This window comes from Epinephelus fuscoguttatus, linkage group LG10, assembly GCF_011397635.1.
Source record: "Epinephelus fuscoguttatus linkage group LG10, E.fuscoguttatus.final_Chr_v1".
Lineage (NCBI taxonomy): Eukaryota > Metazoa > Chordata > Actinopteri > Perciformes > Serranidae > Epinephelus > Epinephelus fuscoguttatus.
The window spans coordinates 16,798,771-16,811,441 of NC_064761.1; the positions used below are offsets into that span (position 1 = coordinate 16,798,771).

General features: G+C 40.7%; 1 protein-coding gene across 13 annotated transcripts in view; it reads right to left on the bottom strand.

Annotated features, from left to right (window-relative positions):
• sgip1a (SH3GL interacting endocytic adaptor 1a) overlaps window positions 1-12,671 on the bottom strand; it is an 88,747-nt gene that overhangs the window by 66,098 nt on the left and 9,978 nt on the right. For 11 of the 13 annotated variants that reach the window (XR_007450259.1, XM_049589010.1, XM_049589009.1 and 8 more), the window contains exons 3-4: window positions 8,543-8,685; window positions 3,869-3,913 (exon numbers count right to left, since the gene is read on the bottom strand). Coding sequence is in view for 12 of the 13 variants with exons in the window: in XM_049589010.1 (XP_049444967.1) it covers window positions 3,869-3,913; window positions 8,543-8,594 (97 nt within the window). In the remaining variant the exon portion in view is untranslated. Of the gene's footprint in view, window positions 1-3,868; window positions 3,914-4,706; window positions 4,937-8,542; window positions 8,686-12,671 lie in introns of those variants that run through there. The other 2 variants (XM_049589008.1, XM_049589016.1) reach the window with 2 other exon arrangements.

Below are 12,671 nucleotides of genomic sequence, written 5' to 3' on the forward strand. Positions count from 1 at the left end.
GAGTAAACCACGCAAATGCAGGCTCTCATGAGTACAGAAAGGCATGCTGGAGATTTGTTACTTTAAATGACATCTGCCAAGCAATGGTGTATACACAGTGTGCACAAACACAGTTGCAGTAATCCCACTTGCAGTAAACCCAGGAAATTCACAGCAAATGATCATGGTAAGCACCATTAGACTGTTGTAAATTATAGGGGGAGAGAGTCTTTTATGGAAACACACAGCACAGACAAATGGTTTTTTGAAACTGTGTCATTTTTAGATGTACTGTAGCAAATGTGTTATTGTGATCATCATTTAGAGGCCACAGTTCACCAACAGTTACATTTGCACAACATCCCTTTTTTTTTTTATCCACTATATATTATGTCCAGTGGGAAGGAGGTTATCATCACTAGTACGAATACTGCCTCTCTCCCTTTGAACTAAAATGACATGATCACCCCACGTCTTCTACCCTGTGTGTTACCCAGGGACAGCCACGCTGGCCATGACATGGAGCTTTAAAAAGCAGAGCTAACAAGGATTAGCATCCAATTTTAACACCTGACTGTAATCCTGCCCTCACACAGTCCATGCTAAGCCTTTGCTAGCCATGCTAATGGATGGGAGGCAGTTGCAGACGGTCTATTTTTTTTTTTAGTTCACAACTGTTACCTAACAACTTGGCTCGTGACAAACGCAGTAGATGACAGGACGGCACACTTGCAGGGGAGGGGGAGAAACAGATAAGCTCATCAGTTCTACTGTCAAAGTAAAGTTGGAGAGTTCTTGGGGGAAAAAAAAAGAAAAGAAAGAAAGACATCACCGAGATTACCTGTCAACACATTTCTTATACCACACAACTATTACATTATTTTACTGATTACTGTGTAGAGCTAATCTTTACCTTCAAGTCACATACTGAATCATAGATCAAATACCAAAGAGAAAGCAATGAATCACTTTGGGTTGATCATTAACAACTAGCTATTGTGTTGTCTGTTATTATCACCCTGAGAGATCCAGTATTTATAATTACATATTGTGCAGATTCGTGCGCAGCCAGCGTGAGCTTATCTGGCATTATTGTGCACAAGGTGGCTGTTTACTACAAACACAGCTCTGTCCAAACTCTGACAAGGGCAGAAAGGGTGTAGCATCATGTCTCATGGTCATCATCTAAATTATAACCTACTATACTGAGCAGTTTGTAGTTTGTACAATGACGCACGTGTGACAAACAGTGTTGCTGTTATGGTTACTGTCATCACAACCTGCTCCAGGCCGACCTTTTTCATGATGCAGTAGCATGGCAGTTTAATACACACATTCAGGAGAGGTCATTATTGTTGTATCTGGCGTTTCAACTAATTAAAATGTCATTCATTTAATTTCAATCTAGATGTGCTCTGACTTCACATAGCAGACCAGTAATCACAGCCTTGATTCATCATGCATGGTCAGTTAACAAGGGGAACGGAGATGGAGAATAACCTTAACTGTGGTCTCTTACAAATATTAAACTAATCATGAGACTTTTGAAAAGATGTTAAGTTCAACAGATCTACAAACCCATTTGGTCACACAGCCATTTCAATTCATTACACTGTCTAATTGCACCTTTTAAAGCATCTTTCACTGCATTAAATGAGGAAGAACTTCCTGTTTGTCATGTGGCAGTGATCTATGGAGACTTTATTTTGTTGGATGTTTATTTCTGTATCTTACGTAAGTGCTGAGTTCTTTATGGCAAACCAAATTCTCCCTATAGTGCAATAAAGTCTAAATGACTGAATTAGCCTTTGATTGTTTTTACACTCCTCCACCAGCTGGCATGGTGGTCATGATAAAGCTACTGCCAATTTTGTAAAACTTGGATATGTTGTCTGAGCAAATTATATATAGCTGAGATTTTTTTTTTTTTTTTTTTTACTAAAAATCACCAAGTTCAAACTGCTAGAAACTATCTGAGATCTGTCACTTCAATATCAATACATAGGTGTCTGTCCATCCTTTCAATTCACTCCTAACTAAAATGACCTGGCTACTGGCATACTCCACCTTTACAGCCAAGTTAAAAACATGGTTTACTGACAATTATACCTGCACACACTAACCTATGGCTATGTGTTACTGCGACATGATCATAAACGCTGCATGTCTATATGTGCTGTCTGTCTGCATCCCTGAATGTGATTGTATGTGCTGATGTTTTGTGTGTGATTATATAGCATGTGCTGCTTCTGTATGTTTTGGATATATGTGCTGTCTCTGCATGATTGTATTGATGTTTTACTGTTCCTTTTTATCTTTATTGATCTATCTTTTTCTCTTCACTCTTAATTCTCTCTCTTCTCTCTTTTTAGGGTGCCTATTGTCATCAGGCCGGGGACTACAGCTGGATATTAGCCATGTTGGCTAAAGCTGCCCTTTTTACTATTATTTCTACAGTCAATTAATTGGGATTGTCCATGATACTATAAACTAATAAACTAAACTAAACTAGTATGTCACTATGAAACAACTCAAATCAACAACACATGACTGGGCAGAAAAAAACATCATTTCATTTGAAACACTGATAGACACACATATATGCACAAACACAACCAGAAAAGCATGCTAATAAGATTCTTCCTGTGCAGCAGAGACACTGGCATTGAGTTTATTTATTAAATGGACCAGAATAAACAGACCTGAGTGATGTCTCGCTTTTTTAAAGCAAGGACAAAAAATAAGAATAAAAAACATGTTGAGGAAATATACATAGCTTCAGGAGGTAAATATCGTAAGCAATAGTAACCTACACATATTTTCCCATGGTCACTGCCTCAGAACGTTGCCTATGTATCGACTCTGTAAGCTTACATAATCCAAGGTTGCCTCAGTCACAGTCAACATTTTTCAGTTGCTCTGGTCAAACAAATGGCCAGAGGCTGTAAATATAAGATGCCTGAACAATATGAAAGATAAGAAATAAGAGATATCATGTGAAACAGATGGATGGATGCAGGCTTTCGTGTGCCAGCTGCAGAGCTGTAGGGATTCATCCCTCCATCACTGGCCTTCCCCCTGATGATGTCATCAATTAAAGGGACATGAAACTAAAACAATCATCATTATGCTTTTTTTCTCACTACACTCAACCCAACAGAGATGGATCAGCCCGACCATGGGTGGGTACAAATGTACGCATGCACCCGCCCGTACAGATATGCAATCCACACGCGAGTGCTGGGTAAAAATGGCAATGTCGTGTGTGGAAGATACACAGCAGAGTCATGCGGTACTGTGAGAGTGTATGCAGATACAAAGCAGAGTAATATGGTGCTGTGAGTGTGTATGCAGATACAGAGCAGACACATACAGCACTTTAAGTGTGTTAGTGCATGTCTTTCAGAGAACACCATACAAAGAGAATTTATACAAGTGAGCCAGCTGGGCACATAAGCCCTCCTGCACAATAAATCCAAATAATCCTTTACGATGGGAAGCGGGAAAAGGGGGGTGGGGGGGTACTCAGACATATGCACACACGCGCGTGCACACACACACATGCACACACACACACACACACTTACTCACAAAAGGTACACACGGTTCACTTAGCCTCGCCATTGTGCCTCTGTGGTAGACATTCAGTGGCTGTGCCCTTTTCCTAAGAATAACATGCAAGTCACCGGAATGTATGCACTCAAAATAGCAGGGCAGCTTATGACATTTGAACCTCCTAAACACTCACACACACATACACACTTGCCAGCAGATGAAGCGCTGTAGTACAAGGACATGAAGGGGGATTACCCTGAATAACAACAGAAAAGGGGACAGCATAATAATAATAATAATAATAATAATAATAATAATAAAAAAATCATCTTACCTTCCATCATGGTTGCAGATTTGCATTCCTCTATCTCCAAAGAGCCTGAAATTAAAACAGGAGGCGTGGGAAGGGGGAGATGAGAAGAAGCCCCCGGTTACCAGAGAGATACAGTAGAATTGATGGGCAGCAGAGCAGCCGTGTGCATGTGGCTAACGCCCTGGCTAACTGTGAGCCTTCGACACCCCCAGACGTCGCCTGTCAACTAGCCCAGGAGGGAGAGAGAGAGAGAGATACAGAGAGAGATAGAAAGCGAGAGAGAGGAGGGGTAGGGGCCTGGCCAGGCTAGCTGCCGATCAGAGCTGGGGCTTAAGCCATGGATGCTGCTACTGCTACTGCTGCTGCTGCTGCTACTGCGGCTCTAACCTACACATTCAGCCGAGGATGCTGAGAGGTGGGGGGAAAAGCTAACTGGAGGAAAAAAATAAATAAAAGAGGCAGGGTAGAGAGAGGGAGGGAGGGAGGCGGAGAGATCGAGAGGGAGGGAGGGCTATGTGTGTGTATGTGTGTTTGACAGAGGGGGTGGTAGTGCTGAGCAGGGGCGGAGGGACTTTGCTGAGGTCAGTGATGGCCTCAGCCAATCCCTGCAGCTCTCTGTGGAGTCACATGGCTTACAGATTGAATCTCCTGACACCACGGCCCAAGAGCACTCTACATTAGTGACCGCTCTTGCTTGACAAATACTTGTGCGCATACATTGAATACACACACATGTTTACACATCCAAATTGAGGCACAGAAAAAGCCACCAGACATGCACAGAGTAAATACATAGCATACACAAATCCGTTAAACACACATGCATACAGACACATGTACCCCCTTCCCTGCACCCTACCTTATGCCAGTGCAGTGTGCCGAACCTGCTCAGCGGTGAATGACATTACTTATTTGCTCGCGGAGAGAGTAATGTGCAGGTGTGAGCCAAGTGACAACCCATGTTGAGGACAAACACATACACGGACTCTATAATAACACAGCACTGCACAAAATATTTGCCCTGCACCCTCCTGCACAGTGACTATTCCTGTAGTAGCAGCTTGTGTGTGGCTGCCTGTGTCCCGCCCTCTTTGGAATAAGGTGTGGTTTCACTCTGCCCTCTCTTTCTCATCCCCTTTCCCTCCCACCTTTCCCTCTCTCTGCCAGTCTGCTTCTCTCTTGGCTGTCTTTTCCTGTCTCTGTGCTTTCCCACTGCACTGGGATGAGGATCGATCAGCGTGACGTCATGGCAACGCAGGCTACAGCTGCAACCAACGAGCAAGAAAGGCCGATGACAGAACAACCCCCGGAGAGGGGTGTGCGCTTGTGTGTGCTGATTAATCTTCTATGAGAAGGTGCACAGAGAGAGAAAGGGAGGGGAGGTGGAGGGGGTGAATGTTTATGTGGACAAACCAAAGAGCAGAGGAGACTGACAATTAGGCAAGCCTACAAAACAACAACAACAAGTGAAACAGCAAAGTTATATTTCACCAGAAGAATAAAAAATCTGGGTATGAAACAGGGATGAATGCTGCAAACAACTTGAGTGTATTGTCATTAGTTTAACTATTGGTTCAAGGAATATTATTTTTTATTGTTTGTTGTAGTGGCTGAAGTAGTGACCATAGTCACAGTAGTACTCCATTATATGTACTCCTATTATGTTAATTAAGTAAGCCATATAGTATACATGATAACAAGTTTCCTAATGTTAAAATCCAGTGTATTTGTGTTGGGTCAGACAAACTAAGCAGAATCAGGAGGACAAATAAATATATATGAAAAACTAAAGAATAAATAACGAACGAAATGCAAAAGTAAAGTACCAAAAATAATTATATTGTCTACATTTTTATAATTTAAGAAACAAATAATGTTAAAAAGATAAATCATGACCAAATTACTTATGTTTTGGTTTATTTTTGTTTTGTTTTTTGAGTTCCTGTGTCAGGGAGACTTTTATAAGGTTATTTTTTAGGAAGTCCAAAACCAGGAGCCTCTCATTGACTCAAAAATCTACAGGTTTTCCTTATATTGCAAATGTAAGTTCCACAGAAAGAGATATTGAATTGACCTTTTCACCACTAGCTAAGAGGTGTTTATAACGCACAAAAAAAACAAAAAACAAAAAAAAAAAACACTACTGGTTCAAGATTAGTTTTTGAAAGCCACCTGTGCATTGTTTTCTTGTTAAGAATGAGACTGTAGATGTCTCACTAGCAAATCACAGCCATTATTAGTAACTGTCTGAACAGTCGCAGCTATAAAGACATGGTAAAATGTGCCAGAAGTTGGCTGAGCATTCCTATGGAAGCCCAGTACTCAGTGGGTCTCAGGCTATACTGTCATAAATCTTCTGAAGCAGGCAGAGAGCGTGTTCATAACTTTGTTATATTCATACTCAGATACATACTGTGTGTTTATGGGAAACCCTAAAACCTGTGACTAATTTCCCTCAGAGGGACAAATAAGTTTGGATTTTCCCTCTTTCTATCTGTCTGTCTTCAGTCATGCTTTAACAAGAGCCAGCTGAGTGCCTCTCCATGCCCCATGAATCTTCCCCAGTCATGCTTAAGCCCATGTGATGGTGACTCCCTCCCTCCAAATCTCTTTCTTCCTCTCATTCATTTATCACTTCTTCCCTTTTCATTTACTTATTTCTCCCTTTTCCCTGTTTGTTACCCTTTTATGTTTGTCAAGCTGCCTCTATGAGGCTCATTCTGTCACTTGCCTCCTCCCTCCTGTCATCCTTCTGTCTTTACTTGCCCAGCTCCTCTGTCTTAACACCCAGCAGATGCTCCCAAAGAGGGTCCACACCCTCCCACCCTGCCCCCTGCTTTAACTCCCTTCCCCTCACCCCTCCTTCTCCCCCTCACTCCCAAAGCTGTATTTGGCGACTTCCCTGCCCTCTCCCCTTTTTTGATTTTTTCTGCTGCCTCCTCTTCTTTTGTCTTTTTTATCTACCTCATCTTTTCTGTTCTGTCCACATCTTTATTTCCCATCATGTTCCCTCTCCTGTTTTCTTCCACATTACTCCTCTTGTCTCACCACTGCTCACTCCCAATCTTTTCCTGCACTGCCATCTAGTGTTCACTGAGAATCATGAGTGATGTTTACCACTGTGCTGGTGTTGATATTCTGAATATTTGCTCAGCATACTGTGATACCATCAATACACACTGTACTGAGCATGTCTGTGGCAACAAGGCTGATATTTGGCCAAAGAGATAGCATACAAATATGCATAGTGATTATGCAGCTGACAAATGCTGGCATGCCAGCTAGTGGAGGAGTGTAGAATAAGGGAGGAGGAAGGGAGGGGGATTTGCTAAATAAAGCCTAATGCCCTATAAGCTCTGTTTTGGAGCCGCAGGAGTTTGAGCAGCCTCAATAAAGAGACACACACTTATGTCATTTACTATGAAGAGGATGAAACAATCACACCCACACTGCTGTACAGTACATAAGTGGGCATATTCTGCATAATATATATACCAGAGAGAAGTGCCATTTATGACCATCATGATGAGCAGTTTTAACAATGTTTTAACATCCCACTCATATGCATGCTGATATTGTCCAAACTGCAGAGAAATCCAATTTTACAACATTACATACATCAAACATTCACGTTTGAAGGGAAAACTTAACATATGGCATCATAAAAATCGTGACGCAACTTTAATGTTTTTATTATTTATAATTTATAAAAAAATTTATCAAAAAATGTCTTGAGTGTTACTTGATATGGTTCAGTGAACATTTCTTGAAGTAAAACGGTTTTCAAGCCGTTGACATTTTGTTATAAATACACAAAGATGAAAATCGAAGTTTAAGTCAAAATGTAATTTAATCAAAAACACTGTTTTTAGTCTTTAAGCTATTTTCACATCTTAGAATCCCCCAGAGTTTATTTGCTTTAACAATAAATAGCATTGTCTATTGTGGGTGTTGATTTATGGAACGATTAGGTAAGATGTCAGTATGTCACTTCATTTTTGAACTACGGTACTTTCAATAGCATTAAAAACAGTGCAACCACAGCCACAACTCTTGTTAGTGCACTTCAGCATATCAAGTGACTTAAACGCCATGTGACACTTACTTAGAAGCAGACACTCAAAAACTACAAATCAGGCAACATCTCTCTATACTGTCACTTAGTCAAAGTTAACAACCCTACAATGTCACTGTTACAGGATCTAAATGACTGCACAACATTGCAATGCAGTGGATTTGACATGCGTTCTCAATGGCATACTCATGTTGTTTGAGCAAAATGAAAGAAGAAAAAAAAAGACAGTAAAGGAAATCTAGAAAGGGTAGACAGAGCATGCAGCTTTAGGGAAATGAATAGTTTGAATGCCATGAAAAATCCATATAATTCCCTTCATCTTTCTCATTCTCTATATTTGTTCCTTACTAATCCTGTCTTCCTTTTTCTATTTCTCTATCTAAACAACAGATTGTTTCCTGGTGCACTTTCTGAGAGGACACATACACTCACAAGACATAATACAACCCATTTTAAGACAGAAATCAGATAATCTAGAGTGAACCCCCCGAGAAAAAAAAAAAGGGGGGGAGGAAAGAGAGTGACCTCCTCCCTCATTTTTTTAAGCTACAATCACAATCCACAATCTCACTGCTGAGGAGGTGCTGTGCTGTATGGATAGGTCAAGAAAGGGGTTTTACCTACTGTACCTGCAACGATGCGAAACCAACCGGTACACAACTCCTCAGCCATTTAAAGCTCTCTCCATGGACCCCCTTGTCCTCACCCCAGCCGGACAGAGGGATGAAAAGGGAGAAGACGAACAGAGGAGAAGGATGATTCGCTGGAAAAAAAGAAGAAGGAGACGAGAATGAGAGCCAGACTGAGCTGCTCACAGGACGTGCACGTATGCTGATGCCGATGCCAGCACATAAATTAACAACTGCAAGTGCGCCAGTGAAGGCGTACACATGACTACACAGGGACATAACCTGTGGAGAATAGTAATGTGGCACAGTAGGCTAGACAAGTCGGGCAGCGAAGGTCAACATGTCCTTTGCTGCAGTGCAGGGAGACACACACATCGTGAATGGGTTTTCCTAATCAGCAGTACAGACAGATGGCAAGTATTTGTGACTGTAGGTATGCATACAATTTATGCACACCTACATTTATTATAAATGCTGTTACTCTGTATCTTCAAACTTTTATCTTATATCCAATATCCCAGACTTTTCAATAGTCCGAAAGTTTCTTAGGTGAACCTATATCTGTGTATTACATTAGTAACTTTAGGGTCTTCATTCTAGCAAGTCCTTCTGAATGTGAAAAAAGCAGTCTTGGCCAATTTCACAGAGGCCAACACAATTCTATTCAGCCCACAAATATTCACGAGTCACACTCTATCAATTTTGTTTGCTCTGATGAAGACTAATTTAGTGTCACACTGTTTGATGAAACATCTGTTGACTCTATTAAAGGCTGAAAAAAATCAGTGCAATTTACTTATCTCTCTCACCTCTGACGTTTGTTATCCTGAATTTTAGAAGTGTCTGATTCACTATGTAAGTATATTTAGGGACAATAAACAAACCAAATATATGTTTGATTAAATACCTTTTTTTAAACTATGGTAGTACACTTAATATTATAAAGACAGAAATGGCATTTGGCATTGGCAATTCCAGATAAACTGTACCAAAAATTTGTTGATTACATCCCAACAAGAACCCAAAAATGACAAGCTGTTGGCGCCATCTACTGTTCACTTTAACACGGTGCGCTTTTCCTCTCCAAACCCTCTATCTCTGCTCCACTTCTACAGCTGCTGTCGGTTTCCTTTTTCATCAACAATACAGTGACAGTAAAACATTTTGTCACAGGCATCAGCAGCATCACAAAGACACAAACATACATGTTTATTAAACATAGTGAAAGGAAGGAAACCAAGTAAAAACCTAATCCATTTTTGATTTCCCAATATCCAGATACAGCATCAATCACATACAAACAGGTTCACTGCAATACTACTCCCTGTGTTAGCTATGACAGTCTCTGGTGGCACAGGTTGGCTATTATAATAATGTAGCATTAAATAAGCTTGATTCCTGCAGTGACACCAACGACATTTCACTTCATCGACACATTCAAGCACTTGGCTTTACACGTTCTCTGGTCCTTATCTCAGTAAAACACTCTCTCCTAAGAGCAGCGCAGCCTCCCTGGCATTTAGACAGACACTTTCTATTCAGAAATAGACTATGGGCAAGGATGCTCTTATTTCTGGCACATTTCATATACCTCCCAGATGGCAGAAACTTGTGAAAAGTGAGCCTGTTTACTTCAAAAGATTCAAAATAAAAAGCAAATCTTCATCTCTATCCCCTCCCCATACAGCTCTTTTGTTCCCTCTCTCCCACCCTCCACCTTGTCTCTATTAACCCCCCATCCAAACACCCTCCCGCACGCTTACACCCTCCATCTTCCTCCCTCTGACCTACTTTCTCCCCACCTTTGCTCATGCCTTTCGCCTGTGGGGTGCAGTGTTGCTCTAGTCTGGCTACTTTGTACTGTACGTGATGTCTCTCTGCATCTGTTTGCAGGTCCAGGACTGTCTTCACCACCAGCAAAAAACGCAAGATATTTTCAAATGGGTCATCAATCTGTTACTGTATGAATACAGTTCAGAAGGGACATCTGCATTTAGCAGCAAACTGCCTTTACTATCTGGCAAGCAGAAAACCACTGGGAGTGGAGGATGAGGTATGGTGATGCCACTTCAGGTCCCTGAATTGCTGATCGTTTATCAAGTGTGTTCTAGTTACATCCTCAATCTCCCCATGAAGCAAAAATAGCAATCTTGCATAAATAGCGCTCTTCCCTCAGCACCAATAACAGCTAGTGCAGAACATTTTTGCTGATTAATTCATAAGACATATCAACAAAAGAATAAATCAGTGGCAATTGTGATACCTGTTGAAAAATACTGAACCTATTCTGGGTAAAAAATCTGGACTGACTGCTTTTCTCCATTTCATATCATGGTGAATTATAACAACTCTTCCAGTTTCCTAGCGGTTGGTCATGAGCAATCTGGAAACATAAAAGGATTCTAGGATATTTATTGACAATTTAAAGACTAAATAATTAATCATTAAAGTCATTAAAAGATTAGTCATTTTATCCTCATGCAGGTCATCATCTCATGATTCTTCAGACAGACAAGCTGCAGGCCTCAACAAGACCAGTTAAAACAGACAGAGAGAGTGATACTAGGTAATGTGCCTGGATGCAAAACTCAAGTCACCTTTCCACCTTTAAAAAGCACTGGAATTCGTAATAAAAAAAAAGAAAAGAAAGACAAAAAATGCTGAAACCAATCCAATGAGGTTCCTTCTCTTGCCATAGTTACTGAGGTGAAAGTGAGATGACTCTAATTCAGTGCTACAGGAGCAGGGCAGTGAGGAGCAGGGAAAGCCCAATGGCACATGACCATGCAGTGATGTGAACCAAACCAACAGGAAGAGAGAAGGGTGACTTTTCTCCTACTATCAAATCATCAGGTTCACTCACAACTACCCATCACTGACACGCCAGCTAGTAGGGATGCACCGGTTGTGAAATTCTGAGCCAATACTGACACTTAAAATAACAATTTGGCCGATAGCCGTTGCAGATACCAGGTTTTTTTTTTCTTGTTTAACTTGTTTCTGTTGTTATTCAATCCCCTTTTATACTTATAAATCTTAAGTATTAAAAAAAAACTGAGTTTTAAAGTCAGTCAGTGCTTCTATACACTATCTTTAAAAGAGCAAAAATTCAATCATAGAAAATCATGTAACAGCCTTCAATATAACCTTCTTTATAAGAAGAATATCCATTCTTTTCTGCTTCAAAAGCCTTTTTAACCTGCTATAAAACTACCTATACCTAAACTTACTACAGTTACTAAAGATGAGCATCTATGCCTTGTTTCAGCTGAGTTTATTTCTCTGCTGATCCATGATGTGAGACACAGAATTGATCCGCTCACTGCCTGTGCTAATGCATGGAGCACATATGCCTCGGTATTTGCATGCCGTGCAAGTGCTGGAAAACAGTAGTGATTATTTCTCCAACATCTAAGTGTGGTGTGGTCTCATTTCTGGCAATGGGGCCTCTGCAAAGAAATATGTCTTAAAAACCACATGTTGCTTTCTTTCTCCAAGACAGTGTAAAACTCCCAACATGGCCAACTTTTTTTTTTCTCTCTAAACAAATCAATTGTGCATACAGCACCCACTGCCTCCTTATGTCACGCCACAGTGTCAGAGTCATATCCAGCCTGTGGTTTTTTTCTCCGAATCAGCAGCTGGGCATGCTAGTTACTGTTGTTTGAGTTGACCGCAAATAATCAACACAACATTTGGGCAGCACAAAACTGACTAAACATCTCCCATCAGTGAATGTCATCTTATTTGTAGATAAACCGATGGCAGTCAACAAGATGAAAATTGTCCAAAACTGATGTTCGGCTAATAAATTGGTTCATCCCCTCCACTTAGCAGTAAATATGTATTCATTCATGCACTTTGTTTACATTTTGTCACCTTCCACACTGTGTAACAAAGCATAAATGGTTTCACTTGGACAAACTGAACTGGATTTATGATGAACAAACATTGCATCCCAAATGGGTTTTAATGGTGGTATTAATGTGATTACTTTCACTTCCACAACAAAGGTTTGTGCACTGATGCAACATTGTTTCCCTTGTCAGCTAAAAGTATGCGACGCCCTTGAGTATCTGGATCAATCTACACTAAGCTTGAGGAATGTCAACACAAAGCA